Genomic DNA, 23,363 nt, shown 5'->3' with positions numbered 1-23,363 from the left:
GTCAACGTGTTAAAAATGTACAGTCTAACAATGATAATTTGGAAGATTCTAATTGGGTAATGGTTTTGTGATCAAGACTATAGCTTGATTTTATGAATGGCACTGAACTGTATATTTTCGGCATTATCAAAGCACAATAATTGTATTCACAATTACAAAGACATGTGTTCACGGTTTATTTTACAACAAAAGAAACGGACCATCAAAATAAAAAAGTTTGCCTAGAGATATAAACAGGCAGATTTTGGAACCCTTGTATCAAGGACAAAACGTGACAAAATGTATAAGCCGATATCTTTTATTAGTTAGTACATTCCGATACCAAAAATTTGAATACCTACCAAGAGATTATAAAACAAAATCAAATATTGAGATTTCCAAGCTATTTTTGTTACCTGAATATAAAAAGATATGTATAATAGTTTCAACAAAATTTAAAATTATATGCACTTTATGCACATTTATATAAAAATATGCAAAATTGTAAATTTTTGCATTTTTATGCATAATATGCAATTTGCATATTTGCCTAAGTCTAGCTATTACAAATAATTGTAAATTTGCAGACAAATTTTATTGTACAAAATGTAAAAAATACTATACATAATATAAATTTTGATTAATACAATAAAATATAGTTTCCATATTTATTTTGTTTACTTAATGGATAACAAAAAATATGACATGCAAAAGTTTTTTTGACTCATTTACTCAAACCAAATGTCTTGAAAAAATTTATTACAAATCACACAAAACTGCTTTGCAAATATATACAGAAAGCGTAACGCTACTATATACATGGGTAGGTACCTAATTGCTATGGGTTAACCTATGGGTTAATCCGGTCCGTTCTCAGATGTGACTTTCATCTCTGTCATGTTACTGTCAAGAAACTATTCAAAATAATTGTTTTTCCATACAAAAAATACATTAGTTAATAGTATTGTTACTCTGCTTTAAAATAACTTTATTCAAACACCAAGAATATTACACTTTAAAACTTTTACAACTTTAACAAAATCACAACTATAAGTGTCAAATACAGTTCATCTATTGTTAACTTTCTCTGTTAATATTCAGTTTCTATACATTTTCTGACGTTCTAAACGTTAGTAGACATAAAAATAAATACTGCAACAAGTGAAGGGTCCGGGACTGTAATACCTCAATGTTCCTATGTGCCTAGTAGGGTGCCGGTTACTGTATGTGTCAAGACTTTGAGAAAGTGATATTGAAATCTCACCGGCCTGGTAATCAAGATACGTTCCTCAGGCCACCGAGGCACGCAAGTTATGTCTCAAATAAAAGTGCAAAAAAAAAATAGCGAATCGGTGTAATATTTGAATGAATAATATTCGCAATGCAAAATATTTAAATGTACAGTTAAAAAACCAGTTTAAAATATCTCAGAGACCATTTATTTGTTATGTTACATCCGTGCTCAACGTGTTCAATACTTTGGGAATGAATACGGTCAATACTACAGTAATTTAGTGCCTTCATGATTGTGAATTATATGTCACATAACGTATAAAAATTAAGCGCAGAAAACTTAAATAACTGTGAAATCTGCGATGAGATTAAATAATGTTGTTCTGAAGCTATTTTCTTGTGGCATTTTTGCAATTAACTAGTTTTGATGGGAAATAAGCCACAATTTTACTAAAAAATGATTTTATTAACGTTTCGACGCCCAAATTGGGGTTGATTTCATGTAATCGAATGAACTATCTTTCAATAAAGTCGTCCCAGGAACGCAACTCATAAATATCGGCAATATCATTTTAAAGTCCTCTACTTTAAAATGCATAATATATGTTTGAATTGCCGATATAAATGAGTCAGATTAAATAAATTATTATAATTTTTTTTACTAAGCAACAACATTTTTGTTTAATTCATTATTTTTTGTATTTTGACAACGACACCCGATTTGGGCGTCGAAACGTTAATAAAATCATTATTTTAGTAAAATTGTAGCTTATTTCCCATCAAAACTAGTTAATTGAGATTAAATAAGGCGTTATGTCACTACTCTCCACAATAAATCAAACTTATTTATGAATATTCAATAGCTAAAATCCTGGCTCCTGATACTCAATTGATATTACAGCTCCCGGACTGAACCATGGCCGGTGAGAGAAATCCTGTCTGCTTAAAGTTTAGGTGGGTGTATAATCGACGTCAGCATTTTTCATCGGCCATGGTTAGCTCCGGAAGCTGTACATACTAATAAAACCTGCTACCAAAAAAATAGTTTATTTTATAATTTTACAGTTTATTCGCAAATAAATGTCTGATAAACTTAAGTTGTCACAAAAAAAATGGTATATAGTATGTAAAAAGAACAATGTATTTTTAGTGTCCATAAGATTCAATTAAAGTCCACTTGTAGTTTACTAAATTAATATTTTATTTTTTGTTTAAATAACTAATACTCTGCATTCAATGAATTTAAGGAGTCAAAGAAAAAACAAAAACCTGTAACTTAATGTATTAATTATTGTCGAATATCGTGACGGACAATTTTTTAAGATCAGAAAAACTTAAACCGGTTTCTCTGAGACGCTGTGAAAGGCTTCAATCGAAAATGATCATAAAAATTATGAATAGCGTTATAGACGGGACTATACCGTCGCCCCCGTTAGCAAAATTATCCCGATTCGATTTTTTTTTGGTACAAACTTACTCAAAAAGAGGTCCTTATAACAAATCCACAGGGTGCCAGGCGGTGCCGTGGTCAAAAATTGTTTAAACAATTTTTTTTAAACAAATTCACAAAAAAAATTTCATTTCGGACAAATTTTTTTTAGGTAATTTAGGTAATTCTGAGCAAAAAAGGTCTCTTGTCCTTTTTTTCTAAAATTGATTGTTGTCGAGTTATAGGTGATTTAAAAATTGAAAAATGCAAAAATGGTCATTTTCAAGGCTTAATTAATAATTAACTCGATTAAACAGAAGGTTTTAACGAAGGTGGAAGATGCAATTGTAAGAATTGCGCTAATGAAATGGAACTGGGTAGGACACGCGGCACGGCAAAACATCGAAAGGTGGACGAGATACATTTACATTGGAGACCACGCAAGCATAGTCGTAGTAGAGGAAGACCACAAAAACGATGGGTAGACGACATCAAAGCAAAAATGGGGAGAAACTGGAATCAAATAGCACAAAACAGAGAAGAATGGAGAACTCATGGGGAGAACTTTGTCCAGGAGTGGATGCAAACAGGCTGAAGAACCTACCTATATATTTGACTAAATGACGCTACATAATACGTAGCGCCATTATATAAAGATAATGGAAATACAAATGCAAAGACACGTTTTGATTTATCTCAAAACTACGTTTTTGGGCTTAGGCCACTGTTGCTCTGATAGCCTCAAATACAGGTTGACTCTCTGATTCTTTACCCGTGCGTCATCATTTAAAGCATACGAAATTACAAGCTACATTTGAAGTAGCTTAATAAATTATTTTAATACCATTAGTGATATTATTAAATATTTGTTACAAAATAAATATTTGAAAATAAAATATTTTCTTTCTGATATTTATTTCCCTTTTACGGAAACTTAAACAAAACCATTCCTTAAATGTGAATGAGGTTAACCTTGCATGTAAATTAATGGTAAAATAAAATACACTTACCATAAAATTTCAAACTCTAGTATATAATTGTAGTATGTTAGTTTGTTATGTATTTAAGAGTCAGAAATACAGAAATAATTCCTCTGATTGAAAAAAAAATGTTTGTTTTTAAAATAACAAAATGCCTGGTTAATTGGCTCGGCCAAGGACATCAAATTCACACAAAAAAAGTATACAATTAATTGGTTGTGAAAATAACTTTTTATTTAATATAAATAACTCCTAAATGCAAAAACAGGACAAAAAATAGCAAAAAATCCAACAAACTGACAGTGACAAGTAAAACAAGAAACGTCACAAATTGTACTTAAAATCTGAAAACGTCCCCAAGCGTCTTTTTTATACCTATCTCTCTTCGATGTACTAGTCTAGAGCGTTTATAAAAATAACATGTGTCTTTACTTAATAACAGGCGGTATCTGGTTTGTCTTTAGTTTCATGCGTGGAAGACAATGATGCTAGACAAAAAGTATGTGTTTTATCTCGTCAGATATTAATGACGCACGGATAAAGAACCCCTGACTCAACTGTATAACACAGTTCATAATATTTTTGATCATTATCAAATTGACGCTTTAGGTACGATTCCGACATCGACGGCAGTTACAGTTGTTACCATGACATACGTATTTATTTTGCACTATTAATTTGTATAATTACTAGCAACTGACGTTCTCCCGGACAGTAATTGAAGTTAGATGTCGGAATCAGTCTCATACAAATTAATAAAGCAAAGTAGTGACGCCTGTTACGGCGACAACTGCAACTGCCGTCCGTGAAAGGAAAATGCCTGAGTTTAAGACTTTCTGACCATAAAAAATTGTGTGAGAATATTTTAGTAATCCTCAAAGTTACTTTCAGCCTGCGTTTTTGCTTCGACTCCTTAGGTTGATGGACTGTAAACTATAAGTCAGGGGTGGCCAAGCTCTTTGATAATCCGAGGAATTTTTAAAATTAGAAATTTTTCGCGAGCCGCTTTAGCAATTATTTAAAAAGTGTAAAAAGGTATTCAATTTTTCCCTCACTGATTGGATTTACAAACTCTAAAGTGAAATAGAATGGTTCACATCGTTGTTTCAAATATTCAAATAATACTACAAGCAGCCTTTACTAATTCAGGATACTTCGATTCTTCATCATCCTTCCATCCTTTTCTGGGAGGGCCTACTGATCTTCTACCGTTAAAAACAGTGTTTTTAACACTCTGTCTTCCTGTGCTCTTACCACCACTGTCCATCTTATCTTAGCTTTTATGTACCATCTCTGACGATGTTTTCAGTACCATACAGTCACCAACTCAGCGTTGCGGCGTCTTCTCCACTTCCCAGTCAATTCATCTCTTTAACGGCCAAATATCATTCTGAGAATTTTCCTTTCAAAAACTATTCCACGTATAGTGCTTTGTTCCACGCAGCTATCCATGCTGATACCTCTTTTTATATGTGGTTGACATCCGAGATGAACGCCCCTAGATATTTAAACTCTTTTACTACTTCGAAGTTGTGGTCATCAATAGTTATGTTCTGCCTAACTCTTGGTCTTGGATTTTTGGTTATTAGAATGTATTTCGTCTTCCCTTCATTTATTCGAAGGCCCAGACTACCTGTTTCTTCCTGGATTTGTCAAAACACCTCTCTCACGCCTCTTGTAGAATTAGCGACTTCACCTAAATCATCACCAAAGGCCAACAATTTAGAATGAGCGACTTCACCTAGATCATCACCAAAGGCCAACAATAGTTTTGATCCTTGATTCACAATCCCCCTGTCAACTCAGATGATATTTTACTTATTACGGATTAACTTTTTACTTATAACGGTAATGAGGGGTCTCCCTGTCCAAGTCCTGATGTTATAATTAGTCTTTTATATTTGCTATCCGTTGGAATTTACCAGCTGAACAGACGGGGTCGTGAAATGTAAGTTTTTGTATTCCCCCTTGTCTTCTTCGCTTCAGCATCCATCTGGCTTGCAAATTTTAGAAGCATGGAGGTGTTACCAGGGAAATGGACCAATAAGTTTTCAATTTAAAAACAAGTTTTCAATTTAAAAATCTTTTAGTAATATTTTTCAATATTATTAATGTTGCTATTATTAGGATTGAAAACTTTACCTTTCTTTTATATTTGTTGTCAGTAATTTAAGACATTTTGAAACACAAAACTTAACAGTAATTCAGGTACATTTATTGAGAGCCCCAAATAATCCTTCAAAGAGCTCGTGAGCCACAATTTGGCCACCCCTGTTATAAGTATTACAACTTTTTGCAGATATCCATACTATTACTTTACACAATCAGTAAATAATAAAATTTCTTCTCTATTACGTATTTACAAAAAATAGTCTATTCTATAACATCGTTAGATTGTTCTAGTACCGCTCCGCTGTACGCTAAATCCCAGTAGTGTTCCACTTTATGTTTTTTAAAATGTTCTCTTGCCATTTTCTCCATAGGACACACTTTAAACTTAAGTTCTCCAAAATTTCTTTGTTTAGCAGTACCCTCCCATACTAGGTTGCACTTGTTGGGTATTTCTTTACCGTCCGGGTCTTTCACTAAATCTTCCTCCCACTTGATTCGGTTCAACATCAACCTGAAATTAAGCACTAGGATTATTATTTATTAGATCTGGATATGTACGAGTAGACCAGGGCATTTAGGAAAAAATAAATCGATTTTTAAATACAGCCTTTTTGGATTGTGTTCGAAATCACATCAGCAAAAAAGTCTATAAATGGAAAATGTTTAATTGCATTTACAGTGCATAACATGCATCCAAAACTGCCTGTCAAAATCAGTATTTATGTATGTATACACCGTTCTTAGGCGTCAACGCCCTTCGGTAGGGATCTATGGAGAAGTATCACCAAGCCGGAAGCCCTTATCCCTTCCCGTACCGCTCCTCCATAGGTCGATCAGACGCCAGTTTATTCCAGACCAAGCCGTAGACCCTATTGAGTTTTATACTACGGCGTTGGCCTTTTATAAATTTCATGACCTAGCTGAGGCTCGAACCAGCGACCGTAAATCGCAAATCCACTAAACTTGTCGATCGACTGAGCCCCAGCTAACTGGACCGTCAAGACCGAAAATCAGTATATTAACCCATTAACCGCAAAGCAAAGAAATACTGTAATAATATGTAATATATTTGATTAACTAGAGTAAAATAAATTTAAACAATCGTAAAAAAATTGTTTTACACTTTGATAATGGCAGGTGTCACAACAACAAAATGGTTCGTTTTCGAACCTTTGGCGGGACTGAGCTATAAAAATTGAAATACACAATTTTATTTTTTGTGAAAAGTCTTAAAACATTTAGAGTGTAAATGGACCTGGCATTTTTGATAAACAAAAATAGTATGGTTAGAACATTGCCTACACCTTCTTGTTTGTCAAAAACGAAGTCGAACGGCCCTTTATCTTTTTTAAAAATTATTTTAGATGTTTCCAGTTTACACTTTTCAATCCTGTATCTCTCACTATGCCAGTTGCATAAAATCGACAAATCGACATATTGTCTACAATTCTACAACACTACACAACCTGCCTTATGTAGCCCCCCCCCCCCCCTTCAGCCCTAGATTATAGCTAAACTGAATACAAGAATACCCGTCTTTCGAAAGGTACGTACCCACTATGTTCGTAATATTGGACCACCAAGGCGGAGCGCGCACTGTTGCACGATCCGGGAGCGCCACTATGTTCACGAACCTGTTGCGCTCCGCGCTCCCTGCAACTGCTCCAATCGATACGGTATGCGCTCCTCTACATATAAACCAACACCAATTGGAACGCCGAGGCAGAGCGCGCACTGTTGCACTGTCCGGGAGCATCAACCATTCACTATGTTTACAAACCTCTTGCGCTCCGCACTCCCTGCAACTGGTCTCATCGATACGGCATGCGCTCCTCTACATATAAACCGCCACCTATTGGACCGCCGGCGCTGGGGCGGAGCGGGCACTGTTGCACGGTACGGGAGCGCCAACATCCACTATGTTCACAAACCTCTTGCGCGCTCCGCGCTCCCTGCAACTGCTCCTATCGAGACGGCATCCGCTCCTCTACATATAAACCGCCCGCCACCTATTGGACCGTTGAGGCGGAGCGCACACTGTTGCATGGTCCGAGAGCGCCAACCATCCACTATGTTCACGAACCTATTGCGCTCCGCGCTCCCTGCAACTGCTCCAATCGATAGGGTATGCGCCCCCTTACATATAAACCGCCACAGATTGGAGCGCCGAGGCAGAGTGCGCACAATTGCACAGTCCGGGAGCGGCAAACACATCCACTATGTGGAGCAGTTGCAGGAGCTCAGAGCGCAAGCATAGTGGATACGTGCTTTTACACATTTTACACATAAAAATATCCAAACAAATTACTGCCTGTGCGTCACCTTGAAATTCCTGATAAGACAGGATTATAAAGCAGGCCACGCACCGAATCGGCATAGAGCGATCGGCTCGGCTAAGAGCAATCGGCAGATTTTGCTATGCATGTAAATAAATGAGCCACCGCGCACCGCTTAAGAACGTTCGACTGTCGAGCGGTGCGCGGTGGGTCATTTATTTACATGCATAGCAAAATCGGCCGATTGCTCTTAGCCGAGCCGACCGCTCTATGCCAATTCGGTGCGTGTGAACCTTACGTCAACTTCCGCCAATGGTTCGTTATCGAACCATTATTTTCAAACACGAGATTTGATGACTCAGATTTTTTAAAATTTTTATAACAATTGATTTACAAACAGGTTAAAAAAATAATGTGTTAATTTATTTGACCACAAAAGTGTTATGCCAATAAAATTACTACAGTAAAAATAAAGTTGTGTCGAAGGATTGAAAATGTCGGACATTTAGAAAATATTTTTGTGATGAAAACATGAGTTTAGAAATGAAACAAAATTAAATTTAGTTACACTTATATCTTCTGGTTGCTTAAAAAATACAAAGATTTAAAAAAAATTCTACAAAAAAATGGTGCGTTTTCGCACCGTTGCACAGTGGTGCAGGAGAGCTAAAAAGTTGGCATAAAATGAAAATACCAAATGCAGTATTTTCTGTCGCATTCATTTTAATTAAATAGTACACAATCCTACATATGATTTGGCATCATTTTTTTCCCATTAAATCCCCCTCCACCAGTTGCGACGCGTCGCAAAGAGCACATGGTCCCGTGTTAACAATGCATAGGCCGCGATAACGTGATTCGACTTACGTTTGATCCACTTATTTCAAGTCAAAAGTTAATTTACCAGTAAAATTGGCTACGGATATTTGATCTTCAGGAAAGTGACAATATTATTACAGATGTGATATAATAATTAAGTAAATACAGTCTGTTATAATATGTTGTTTAAAATTACCTGTACAAAATATCAAAATATGCATTTTTCAAAAAGAGCAAGTGATTTGTTAGTGTTCCCAGACTGATCCAACTTTAATTTTGTTTTATTTTGAAAGCTTGAGTATTATTCTTCAAAAAGTCATTTTAACTTTTTGCTCATATTTGCTCCTTTTTTTATAATTGTATTTTTTGTGAGGTTATGTTGACCTAATTAAATTGAATAACACTCTATTCTAATTTTTGGTTATTTGCATAATTCAATTAAAATAATTCAAGAAAGTGTAGTAGATCCAAAACAAATTAAGATGTATTCCACTTTTTGTGGATTAGTAGTGACCCACTGATCACAAGCAAAAGAAACATAAAAAGAAAGAAATTAGAAGACCTGCCAGTGGAAGCACTGCATATTAGTGCATAATATATTATGTTTCAAATCTCCGAATGTGCAAGATGTTGACGTCACATCTGATGATTCTGATGATGATCTGTAGTTTAAGTTTTTCAATATTTTACTTACGAAATTTTATGTTATTTTTATAAATATGCGGTAAATGGTTTTAAAGAACAATTTGGTTAAACAATTTTTCAAAAATAATGTTAACACAATTGTTTTGAGATATAAATAATATTAGATAATAAATCTACATAAAAACAAGTAAATTAGACTGTAGATTTATTTTAAATTAAAATGACTAAACTTCAAATATCATTTAAATCAATATCGGTAGTAACTACTGACATGCAGCTTTGAAAATTTTGAGCTAAACACTTTTTGAACAAGCCATCCTTCAAGGAAAAATATTTGTAAAGCGAAGCCTAGCAAGAAGAAGAAGAACATCCTGGTTAAAGAACTTCAGAACCTGCTTTAACACAACATCTGTGCAGCTTTTCCGCGCTGCTGCAGATAAAATTAAGATTGCCATGATGATCGCCAACATTCGGCACGGATAGGCACATTGAGAAGAAGAAGAAAACATTGAAAAAAGATCGTTTTTGTTTATGTACACACAACTTATAATATTTGAAAAAAAAAATTGGCCATAATATATCGACAATGATTTAATGCCAACTTATGTTGTCTCTTGCCCCACTGTGCGTTGGCGCTAAATGGGTTAAGGGTCAGATTTTATTACTTAGGGGATTTTCGGGTCGCTGAACATGAACATGCCATGGCGTATTCAACCACCGGGCAGAATGATATCATGGTATCCAACCAGAACCGACCACCGGAGCACCTGCTGCCCAGGGTCACTGCTAAAGCAGGTCATCCGAACTTTAGAGGGCTTTCGGCACTAAATTGCTGTTAACAGATTACTCGGGGGTTGTAGGGTCGCTGAATAAGAATACACCATCACAACCGACCTCCGGTTCAACTAGTGCCTAAAAACCTTCGAAACTTCAGAAGATGACGTGTCTTAGCAGTGACCCTGGGCACCAGATGGTCCGAGGGTCAGTTCTGATGGCGTATTTGTGTTCAGCGACCCCAAAAACCTCTCAGTAATCTGTTTGCATTAATTTAGTGTCAAAAATCTTCGAAACTCCATTACGTGCATTAGCAGTGACCCTAGGCACCAGGTGCTCTGGGTGTCGGTTCGGATGGCGTATTCGTGTTCAAACCCCAAAAACCTTTCAAGAAACCTCTTTGCATCAATTTAGTGTCAAAATCTATCGAAACTCAAGAAGATGACGCGCCTTAGCAGTGACAATGGGCACCAGGTGCTCCGGGGTTGATTCTGATGGCGTATTCTTGTTTAGTGACCTCAAAAAACCGCGAATAACAAATTCGGGCCCTTAATATACTAATTTTGACATTTTTATGCACTTTAAAACGTAATTATGCATTTACACCCATTTTTCTATTGTAGACTTTTTTCTGACGTCATCCTGAACAAAATGCAAAAATTGACGAGTTGATAGGTGTTGTATTTAAAAATCAATTTATTCCTGTATTTTCTGTTCTAAATACCTTGGTCTAATGAAATCGGAGATGTCCAATAGCAGTGAGAATTACCTATCCGTCTTTCGTCATTATCGATCATGGTAACTCGAGTACTCAACAGCCCAGCGGGGGATTCACTAATAAAATCTCAAGTAATCAAGGTATCCAGAGATGAAACGCGAATCCGTTAAAATATAATCATTACTGTCTTCATTCTGGAAGGGGTTTTTCATTGATGTGGCAGTTGTTTTTGTTGTTCGTTTCTCATTAATTCGAATTAATTCTCATTCATTCGAAATCAAAATTGATGAGAAAATAAGCAAGGTTGAGATATCTGGGAATAGATATAACTAGTTACGGAGATGAAGAAGAAGTACGACAACAAAGCTTAAAAGCAAGTAAAGCGGCGGGATCTCTTAATGACACAATCTGGAAGAACAAACACCTAAGACAAGACACAAAAACAAGAATCTATAAAGCAGCAATTAGACCTATAATGACATATATGACGGAGACAAGACCTGACACACCTAAAACGAGACGACTACTAGAAACAACAGAAATGAAAATACTTCGACGAATATCAGGGAAAAGTCTGTTGGATAGGGAGAGAAGCGAAAACATAATAAGAGCATGCAATGTAGAAGACATAAATGGATGGGTGACAAAACGGAAACAGGCGTGGAACGAACACATTAGTAGAATGGCAGAGGATAGGATAGTACGAATAGCACGAGATAAGTCACCAAATGGACGAAGAAGTATTGGCAGACCAAGAAAAAGCATAGTGCAATAATTTAAACAATTTAGGAAGCTAATATTGAAGAAGAAACAGGCTTTAAAGCCTACATACAAGAAGGAAGAAGAAGTTTCCCATTAAGACATTTTTGTCTTTTTATTTTTTGATAGACTGGTGTAGTCTCTTGTACGTATTGGTTTGCTTACCACAGGTGGTTGGTTGGTTTGGTTCCTTGAGGAAGAGGTCGAAAGAGCAGAGAATAAGGGAGATATTGGTAAATGGTTTTTTAGATTTCGTTATTATTTTTAATTATTAGTTTATGAATTCCTTTCAAATATCAATGTATTCGTCAAAGAGTTTGTGGCAGAGACCCGCAATTTAGTGGAAAAGATTCTTTTTGGAATGGTTGACAAATACATAATTGAAAAATGAGCAGAGTGGTTTGGAGGTTTTGGGGTCTGCCTCGAATGGTTTTAAGGGTGTAAACTCCTATGTATATATCTTGTAGGAAAGTGCAAACATGTGTTTACGAGAAGGAATAGTCGTGTCTGCTGTAATTAACTTTACGTATGATTTTTCTTTAAAAATATAGCAGCTTGCGTGTTAAGTCGTCACAGTCACAGAGAGCAAATATTCGTTCTGTAATTCAAGAGCAATTCAAGAAAAGAGAAACAGATAGAGAAAGCAGAATTTTTTAATATAAGTGTGAAACTCTTGTTTCTAGAGTTCATTCTCTCGGTTATTGTTGGGATATTGCGTATATAATGGGTTTCCTGTATATAATGGATTGCGGTACCTTTTGTTGTTTGCTAAATGTATCGAAACCATTCTGCAACAGAATGGGTTGTTTGGACGCCCCTTGGGGTAGTAGGAATTTGCCTTAAGGCGCCGTTGGCTGTACGGAGTTGGATTCCAGACGAAAATGAGAAGTAGTCTTCCTGCTTCTTCATATTCTCGGGATGCCTATTAGTCCACGTGGTGAGACCGCTCCCATCTGAAAAAATTTCTGATTTGGTTTCTTTGTGGATTCCTATTAAAAAATGTCCCATTTAAACAAATCCGAAGGGTGCTGGGCGGAATTTTTGGGCAGAAATTGTAACAATTTTTTTGAACAAATACAAAAGATCACGTTTTTTTGGTCTGGAACATATATTTTTAGGTTTGTTGGATCATTATAAACAAGAAAGGTATAGCCCGGTTATAGATAAATGAGAAATTTAAAGCGATAGACCAATTGGTGTACAAGTGGTAATACCATTTGTACACCAATTGGTCTATCTTTTTAAATTTCTTATTTATCTATAACCGGGCTATATCTTGTAATTTTCCTCAAAAATTGATAATTTTCGAGGTATAGGTGATTTAAAATCTGAAAAATGCGAAAATACGCATTTCAAGGCTTAAAAACTCATATTTATATTAGTGTTTTTGAGGGTGCCAGATATTTAAATTGAAGATTAATCATTCAACTTCAAGATTCTGAAGAGTGATCGCGTCTAACCTTAACTTATACCGTTTTTTAATTGTTAAATATGCGTGTTTATCCGATTTTTTTACCGGTGCGGCGCGCACTATTTCAAAAATCTCATATTTTCCCACGAAAAATATTTTTTCTAGATTCTTTGGGATATTCTAAATAAAATAGGTTTTTTGAAATTTTTCGGAAAAGTTAATAGTTTTAAAGTTATAAGCGATTTAAAAACCGAAAAGTGCCAAAAAACGCATTTTTGGATTTTAAATCGTTTATAACTTTAAAACTATCAACTTTTGAGAAAAATGTCAAGAATCTTATTTTATTTACAATGTCCCAAAGAATCTAGAAAAAATATTTTTCGGAGGAAAATAGGAGATATTTGAAATAGAGCGCGCCGCACCGGTAAAAAATATCGGATGGACATGCATAATTTAACAATTACAAAACAACGGTTTAAATTAACGTTAGACGTGATCACTCTTCAGAATCTTGAAGCTGAATGTTTAAACTTCAATTTAAGTATCTGGCAACCTCAAAAATATTAATTTAAATATGAGTTTTTAAGCCTCGAAAATGCGTATTTTCGCAGTTTTCAGATTTTAAATCGTCTATAACTCGAAAACTAAAAATTTTTAAGAAAAATTACAAGATACCTTTCTTGTTTAGAATAACCCACAAAACTTAAAAATATATGTTCCGGAGCAAAAAACGTGATCATTTGTATTTGTTTAAAAAAATTGTTTAAACAATTTCTGCCCAAAAATTCCGGCCGGCACCCTTCAGATTTGTTTAAAGGGGACATTTTTGAACAGGAATCCACAAAGAAACCCAATCAGAAATTTTTCCAGACGGGAGCGGTCTCACCTCATGGTTTATATGGAGCTATATGCATTCCGATATATTCCGATAATTGAATACTTGAGTTACCGTGATCAACGACCTTCTCCTGCTCCTGAAGCAGCTACCTAGAAATGTATCGAAACGTTGAGATTGATTCACATAAGAATTGTCCAAAAAGACACGGTTCAAACCTGAAAGATGAATGGTGAACTATGACTCTGCGTATGGAAGCCTCCGATTTAATTTAATTACGTGATGGATTATACAGAGTGTTTACTTCCACTATAGTATTCTTGTGTAAAGTTGCCTCCATATTTCTATTGTCCATCATCAGATTCAAACAGATACCACATTTAGTCCATACAATATATTTTTACCACAAAAAAGAGATGTCTTAACCAAATAATGCTTCAAATAATAATATAATTTGCTGAATAATTGTGAATTTCGTCCCGATAATGAACTTGACTTTTTTGTTCTTAAAAGTAGAAAAAAAGTTAATTATTTCCCTCGCGTAATATTTATCCTATAATAATTTTAACTGTACTATATGAGAGTGTCAAGCTTTAAGTTATAAACAATGTTCATGACAATTAACAATGAGTAGGTAATCTAATACGACTTAAAATGCCGGCAAGTGGTTATCTATAAAACCGGTTATTTGTAAAGGACTACACAAAAGCTACACACCAAAAATACGTGTCTCCACTTCACCCCCTGGAGGTGGGGTGGGGGTAACTTTAAAATCTTAAATAGGAGCCCCCATTTTTTATTGCAGAGTTGGATTCCTTACGTAAAAATAAGTAACTTTTATTCGAGACATTTTTTAGAATTATGGATAGATGACGCTATAATCGGAAAAATACTATTTACTAGCACCATCTATCAAAAATTCTAAAAAATGTTTCGAATAAATGTTACTTATTTTTTCATGAGGAATCCAAACCTGCAATAAAACATGGGATTCCTATTCGATTTTAAAGTAACCCCCCACCAAACCTCCAGGGGGCGGAGTGGAGGGTAGTGTTTAATGTTATTCGATAGGTGCTTAAAAAATATTAAACACCTATTCTTTGGTTTTTTATTTGGAAGTGTATTTCTCGGGATATTTCGATAAATCGTTTTTTTGATTATAGCGCCATCTATCCACAATTCGAAAAAATGTCTCAAATAAAAGTTGATTATTTTTACGTAAACAATCCAAACTGCAATAACAAATGGGGATTTCCATTTAAGATTTTAAAGTTACCCCCACCCCATCTCCAAGGGTTGGAGTGGGGGTCGTGTTTAGTATTAATTGATAGATTTAAAAAAACATGAACACGTATTTTTCAGCGTTTCGATCCAATTTTCATTTCGCGAATTATTCGATCGTCCCAGGCGACGAGTTCCACCCTGGGCACCAGGCACCTCGGAGACCATCGTCGTCACAAAATTGGTGTTCAGTGACCTCCAAAACCCCCAAGTATAAAAATTGAACTCATTTCCGTCAAAATTTCCTGAGTTCTAAATTTTTCATTTTCCATCTCTTCGACATGCACTTTGAAAATGCATTTACTTATGCACAAAAATTTTTGCCGGAGATCAATTTAGTTGCATGACGATTCATCTTACTGCACAAAATTCCTAGGTTTTGAGCTTTTTAGTGCTTCGTTGCTTCGTCTATAAACTTAACTTGAACCAAACAAAATGTATAATTTATACCAATAACATTAAAGAAACTAAATTGACATTAAAAATAATAAGCTACGAAAATATCTACCTTTTATACTTCTTTTGTTGCTTTGGTCCACCTTCAACAACTACCACGCAACAATCTGGATACATAACAACACATCCTGTCATAAAAAGCTGCTTGGCGTTCGTTTCTACTTTAAATTTCTTTGATGCTAGTCCTTGTAAATCACGAATTCTGTAGACTGATACATTTATACCTGAAATATTAATTAGATTTATAAACCTGTTAAAAAATAATAAACAGGCGAAATCATTCTTTATTAAGGGGGTAGGCGTAAAATCTTAGTCCAATGCTATTTAAATGCATTAATTTTTTCGAATTCCGAGAATAGAATAGAATAGAATAGAATAGAAATATGCTTTATTGTCATGAAAAATTGTACAATTTTATCGACAAAGCTTATAAAAAGTCAAGACAACAAAACAATAACAATCCAATTTACTAAAATTACATAAATCGTCAATATATTTACAATAATAACAATAATAATGAAGTTAAACAGAAGTAGTCAATTGCAAAATTTAAGTAAACTGCAAATGCATAGTCTACCTAGTAATTAATAAGTTTAAAAGTTAAGCTGCTGTATATGACACCCAAATATAGACAAAAAAATGATAATAAAAATACTACTTGTGCAAAGGGTACTGTAATTTCTTAGTTATTGATTAAGAAAATCTTCTACTGAATAATATGGTCTTTCAGATAGGTAGGCTTTTGTCAGTTTACGGAATTTGGGGAAAGATGCTGCAGATTTAAGTTGTAGAGGGAGATGGTTGTAAAGTTTTTTTGCGGAATATAATATAGATTTCTTTACTAACTCAGAGGACGGGGTCGGCATATAGACGTCAAACGTAGAATTTCTCGTGAAGTAGTCATGATTAGGTCTTGGTGGAAAGACATGTAGATGTTTACGAATTAAGCAAACAGTTTCTAAAATATACAAAGATGGAAGGGTTAAAATTCTGTGATCTTTGAAGTAACTTCTGCAATGTGTTGTTCTTCTGAGGCCAAACAGATATCTAATTGCTCTTTTTTGTAATTTGAAAATAACATCGAATTGGGCAGCTGTACCAGAACCCCAAAAAGGAAGACCATAACGAAGATGTGACTCGAACAAAGAAAAATATGTTATTTCGGAAGATGCTAAATTGAGTTCATTCGAAACAGATCTTATAGCATAGCAAGCTGAGGATAGTTTTTTCCTTAACAAATCGATATGGTGGGACCATTTAAGGTTGCTGTCTAAAAAAATACCAAGAAATTTCACAGAATCAACGGTACTGATCTGGCTGTTATTAAGAGGTAAGGGTTGAAGGACTCCTTTATAAGACAATGCTACTGTTTTATCTACGTTAAACGAGAGTAAATTAGAGTCAGACCAGGTTTTTATTGTAAGTAGATCAGAAGTTATAGTAGCATGAAGAGTTGCAATATTTGAGTTGCTCCAAGTGATACTGGTATCATCAGCAAAAAGAAAGATTTTTCCATCGATTTTTAAACTAGTGATGTCATTAATAAAGATAAGGAAAAGTAGAGGACCCAATACTGAACCTTGAGGTACCCCACATACAATGTTTTTGAGACTAGAGTCTGTATCATTTGCTCTAACCAGTTGTTTCCTATCATCCAAGTAAGATTGGAACCAATCTAAAGAAATACCTCGAATTCCGTAGAAATTTAGTTTTCTTATCAAAATGTTATGATTTACACAATCAAAAGCTTTGGCGTAGTCACAAAAAACGGTGGCAGTGTGAAGATTATTGTTCAGTGCTTGATAAATCTCATGTAGTACAGAAAAGATGGCATCAGTGGTGCATTTATTATTTAAAAAGCCGAACTGATTTTGTGATAAAATGTTGTTTTCAACTAGAAAGGACATAAGTCGGGCTTTTATGAGTCTCTCAATAATTTTGGAGAGTACCGGTAGTAGTGCAATAGGTCTATAATTGCAGGTATTAGATATTTCACCACCCTTATGAAGAGGAATAATGATGGCTGTCTTCAGGCACTCTGGAAATTTACCTTTCTCAAAGGAAACATTAATTAGTGAGATGAGGACTTCTAACACATTTTCTGGGAGATTAGAAAAAATTTTTATCGATAGACCGTCAGTACTGCAGGAGGATTTGCTTTTGATACTATTGATTGCTTGGATCAGTTCAGATTTATCGACTGGTTTTATAAAGAATGAATTCGAGACCTTTCTTGAATTAGGGAGATAAGCAATGGGATCTTGTTGTGGCAAAATAGTTGATGTAATATTTTTACTCACATTAACAAAGTATTCATTTAGATTTTCAGGGTCTGGAAGGGAAATTGTTTTAGCAGTGTGGGTTTTATTTCGAAGATCGTTTATTATGGACCAAGTTTCCTTTGCAACACTTTTTGAGCTTCCCAAACGGTTATGGTAGTAGTCTTTTTTAGCTGATTTTATAAGTTTAAGATAGGTTGCCCTGTACTTGGTGATATATTCAGTGATAGAAACGTTGGTAGTAAATTTCCTGATATAGAGAAGAGAACGCATATTCTTGGAAGATATTCGGATACCTTTAGTAGTCCAGGGTTTGCGATGTTTTGGCTTAATTGCAATTAAAGGAAATGCTTTATTGAAGATACGGACAAGCTTATCCAAAAAAGCACTGAAATTATTATCCACGTCCATAGCAGGAAAGCGCCACTCAGAGGTTAAGCATAAATTTTGGAAATTACGAAAGTTCCGGGTGGAAAAAATCCTGCCTAAACGTCGGGTTTTCGAGGAGGGTTTGCTCAAGATATTAAACTTCGTATAAACTGCTTCATGATCAGATAGTCCAGCATTAATAATTGTAGAGTGGACGTCAAGGGGTGAAAAATCTGAGACAGTATAATCAATTATGGTAGATGAAGTTTTTGTAATCCTTGTAGGAGAATCAACGTGCATTGTTAGACCATACGATTCAAATATGTTGACCAAGGATATTTGTGTAGCACTAGCAGCAGCATAATCAATGTTAAAGTCCCCGCATAAAATTTTTCTACTTTTATGGGGCAGGTCATCTAACAAATTTAGCAGGTTCTGAAAAAATAGTTCCACGGAAGAGTTAGGTGATCTATAAATGCAAATAATATAAAGATTAAGATTCTTATTGTAAATTAACGAAAACTCAAAGAAGGCTTCACTTAGCAGAAAGTCATATTTTGTTACCGAAGAAAAATCATTGCTCGTAGATAGAATTAGGGTGCCTCCGTAAGCTGAGCTTGGACGATCATACCTAGCAATTGTGGTGTATTTTTCTAAAAAAAAAAGGCTCGTTGACTTCAAGCCAGTGCTCTGTAACCGCAACTACCGGGGGAAATCCTAATTCCTCTAGGAACAAAAATAATTCATCAGTTTTGTACCTTATAGAACGAATATTAATCAGAACCATGCTAAAGTTGTTATCACTAAAACAATAAAAACTGAGAAAAATTTTCTGAGAAAACTAATAAGTATTTTTGAAAAATTTAAACTCAGAACCGCAGAATGAAAGATTACATTATTAACGAGGGCCGAAAGTTCCTGAAAACTTCTATAATGTTTATATTAATAAGTTACAGGGTGAAAAAAAAAAAAAAAGAAAAAGTTTAGTGTGATTTTGAATGTAAAATATTCTTTCAAAAGAAACTTTTTGTTTATTCTAAGGGACTTTCGGCAATAATGTAATCTTTCATTCTGCGTTAAAATTTTTCAAAAATATTTATTAGTTTTCTCAGGCTTTGAAAAAAATTAATGCATTTAAAACACATTGGCGCGAAATTTGCGCCTACGCCCTTAAAATAAATTGACACTTTTCGGCAGTGGGCAAAACTTTTGTTTGCCCATTTGACCATCATAAGGATACATTTTTAATGATATAACGGCACAACTGCACATTTTTTAATGAATTTGAAGATTTTTCATAATTTCCTTCCTTCTACTGGTAGATAATACAAAAATATAATCAAATCCAAAAAATTACTTCAATAGATTAAAAACTGAGTGTAATAGTAGACCAGGGCTGATCTGTTTTGAGGTGGCATTCGGATTTTTGCAGATAAAGTTAGGTGACAACTTCAATAATTATAATTGACTTATGCTCCTTCTCAAATATGCCCGAAACATTAATAAAAAAATTTAAATATTTAAATTTTCGAAAAATATCGATTTTTTTCTACTTTCATTGCTTATAACTTTAGATTCATTTTAGAACAAAGTCGTAGGGAAAAAAATAAAGATAATTGAATTTTGTATAATATACGACTGGTTTAAAACGGCTTAAATTATTACACTTTCTGCAAAATAGCAATAAATAGAAAATAAGGGGACAAATAAGACTGTTTTTATTCAATGTTCTTCAACCACTTTGGTTGCACTTAGAACCTTCGTTTTCCGTTTAGAAAATTCTTACAACATACTTAAACCGTCCATCAAATTCCATTAAAATCGACTTAATAGATTTCGCATAATAATTTTGCAATCTAAATTTTTTAAAAAAGTTCAAAATTTTTAAAAACTTTCTGAACAAAAAGTAGGCCATTTAGAAGTTTGCTAATTTTTTTACATGTAAAGAGGTTCCCTACCTATCTAATACACTTTACAGAATTAAAATCGGATTATTTAAGCGGCCTCAGCGGCCAGTTGGAATAAATTCATTTTCTTGAGAATGGGCATCTCTGGAGATAAATCCCGAAACAGATCGATTTTTATTTTTAAATTATAATTTTTTGGCATAAATATCATAATAGTGACGTCATCCATCTGGGTGTGATGACGTAATCTAAATATTGGAATTAATTTAATTCAAATTTTTTTTTAATTCAAACCCTGTATAAATAATTATGTTAATGTTTATATTAGTGAATACAAAATTGAATAACCTTTCGATTGAGCTATCACACGGCACCTATTCTCATTTAAAAAATCATCGGCTACGTCATCATGCCCAGATGGATGACGTCACTAGTATGATATATATACCAAAAAATTTGAATTTAAAAATAAAAATCGACCTGTTTCGGGATTTATCTCCAGAGACGCCTATTCTCGAGAAAATGAATTTATGCCAACTCAAACGTCCTCACTGTATTTGTTTATAAGCCAAATAGTCTGGGCTGATTACCGGAGAATAGGCCATTTTTGGGAAAAGTTATTTACCAGCAATTTTATTGCTGGAATCGAATTATAAGATCCTATATATTAATAATATAGGTATACAAAGTCCTCAGATAGTGTGCTACTTTTTTTATAAACAAAATGGCGCACGAAAATCGTGTTTTTTCAATTATTGCTCTATAACTCCGAAGATTTTAACTTTACAACAAAAATACCCAAATACAAATTCACCGTGATTAAATTCTGCATAGAGACGCGATTTTCCCGATCTGCTCCGACGAAAATGTTCCTCGGAAAATGCGGGTTTTCCCAACAAAATTTTTAATTTTCAAATAAAGTTTTAGATAAGTAATTATCTACCAATAATTAAATAATTTGGTGACTTAAAAGCCTTTTTGGTTTAGATTCTAGTTACAGAAGTTGATGAAAATTAAACGAATATTTTAGCAACAATTCAATTGTTAATTAATAATTTACGGTCGCAATAATAACCAAAATAATTATGATACACTGATCAAGCTTTGAAATCTTATAAAGATGAGATGTCTATTTAATATTTTGTCGACAAAATATGATTTTTTTATTTTTTTGCATAATCTTTAAATGTTTTAAAAAAAAATAGTTATAAACAAATTAACGTTTCTCAGAAAGTTTTTATTATATTATAATTTTAAAAAATAGCTAAAATGCGCATTTTAAATATCTTTAAAATGAATGCTTTAAAACTTTTTTGCAACCATTTGTAAAAAAGTTATGAAACAACAAAATAAACATACGATTACTACTGTGTTTATATATTTTTTTAATTCTTTCAAAGCGTAGAAGTGAGTTTAAAGTACAAGCTAATTATTTACAAAAAATATCGATCTCAGTTTAATGGTTATATATTAATTAAAGATTATAAATATATTTTTTTGTAATTTACACGCGCGAAAGTAGAGTAACACAGTACTGTAGCTAAAATTTTCACTCTGAGCGACGACCAGCCGCGTGATGTACACTTTTAATAAATAATGCATGCTGCGTGTCAGTCGCTTCGAGTGAACATTTTAGCTCCGACTCTGTATCAGGCCTACGTTTGCGCTAAAAATTACAAAAAAAGTATTTTTAATCTTTGATTAAAATATAACCATTGCACTAATTTTTGACATTCTTTGTGAGTAATTAGGTTGTACCATAGACTCACTTTTAAGCTTTGAAACAATTAAAACAAATTATAAACAACGGAGATTTCGTATATTTACTTTGCTGCTTCATAACTTTTTTGCAAATGGTTGGAAAATTTTTTTAAAACATTCATTTTCAAGACCTATGAAATACGCATTTTAAGTATTTTTTTAAATTAGAATATAATAAACAATTTCTGAGAAATGTTAATTTGTTTATAACAATTTTTTTTAAACATTTAAAGATTATGCAAAAAAATGAAAAATTTATATTTTGTCGACAAAATATTAAATAGGCATCACACCTTTATAATCTTTCTAAGTTTGATCAATGTCTCATGATTATTTTGGTTGTTATTGCGACTATAAATTGTTAATTACCAATTGAATTGTTGCTAAAATGTTCGTTTCATTTTTACCGGCTTCTGAATTTATAATCTATAACAAGAAAGCTTTTATTTCACCAAGCTAAATAAATTGATAAATAATTACTGGCCCAAAAAATTTATTTGAAAATTCGAGATTTTGTTGGGAAAACCCACATTTTCCGAGGAAAATTTTCATCGGAGCAAATCGGGAAAAACATGCCTCTATGCAGAATTAAATTGGCGTAAATTTTTATTTGAGTATTTTTGGTGTAAAGTTAAAATCTTCGGAGTTATAGAGCAATAATTGAAAAAAATACGATTTGTCGGCGCCATTTTGTTTATAAAAAAGTAGCACACTATATGCGGACTTTGCATACCTATATTAATAATATATAGGATCTTATAATTCGATTCCAGCAATAAAATTGCTGGTAAATAACCTTTATTTGTACTTTACTAATTAGACCAGCGTATTATAACTATTTTTTTTTCAAAATTTAAAGATTATGCAAAAAAAAGAAAAATTTATATTTTGTCGATAAAATATTAAATAAGCATCTCATCTTTATAATCTTTATAAGTTTGATCAATGTATCATGATTATTTTGGTTATTATTGCGATCGTAATTTGTTAATTAACAATTGAATTGTTGCTAAAATATTCGTTTAATTTTCACCGGCTTCTGGAATTACAATCTATACCAAGAAAGCTTTGATGTCACTAAGTTATTTAATTATTGATGAATAATTACTTACCTAAAACTTTATTTGAAAATTAGAGTTTTTGTTAGGAAAACCCGCATTTTCCGAGGAAAATTTTCGTCGGAGCAAATCGTGAAAAACATATCTCTATGCAGAATTTAATTGCGGTGAATTTTTATTAAGGTGTTTTAGTTGTAAAGTTAAAATCTTCGGAGTTATAGAGCAATAATTGAAAAAATACGATTTTTCGGCGCCATTTTGTTTATTAAAAAAGTAGCACAC

General features: G+C 33.6%; 1 protein-coding gene across 1 annotated transcript in view; it reads right to left on the bottom strand.

Annotated features, from left to right (window-relative positions):
* Positions 1-943: 943 nt before the first annotated feature.
* The window catches only part of LOC114324741 (U4/U6 small nuclear ribonucleoprotein Prp3), a 41,833-nt gene continuing 19,413 nt past the window's right edge, over positions 944-23,363 (bottom strand). The window contains exons 5-6 of the mRNA XM_050656069.1: positions 15,760-15,931; positions 944-6,244 (exon numbers count right to left, since the gene is read on the bottom strand). Coding sequence (XP_050512026.1) covers positions 5,995-6,244; positions 15,760-15,931 — 422 coding nt within the window. The 3' untranslated portion in view covers positions 944-5,994. The remainder of the gene's footprint in view (positions 6,245-15,759; positions 15,932-23,363) is intronic.

The sequence above is a fragment of the Diabrotica virgifera genome, chromosome 1 (genome assembly GCF_917563875.1).
Source record: "Diabrotica virgifera virgifera chromosome 1, PGI_DIABVI_V3a".
NCBI lineage: Eukaryota > Metazoa > Arthropoda > Insecta > Coleoptera > Chrysomelidae > Diabrotica > Diabrotica virgifera.
This window is presented reverse-complemented; position numbering and strand designations above follow the sequence as displayed.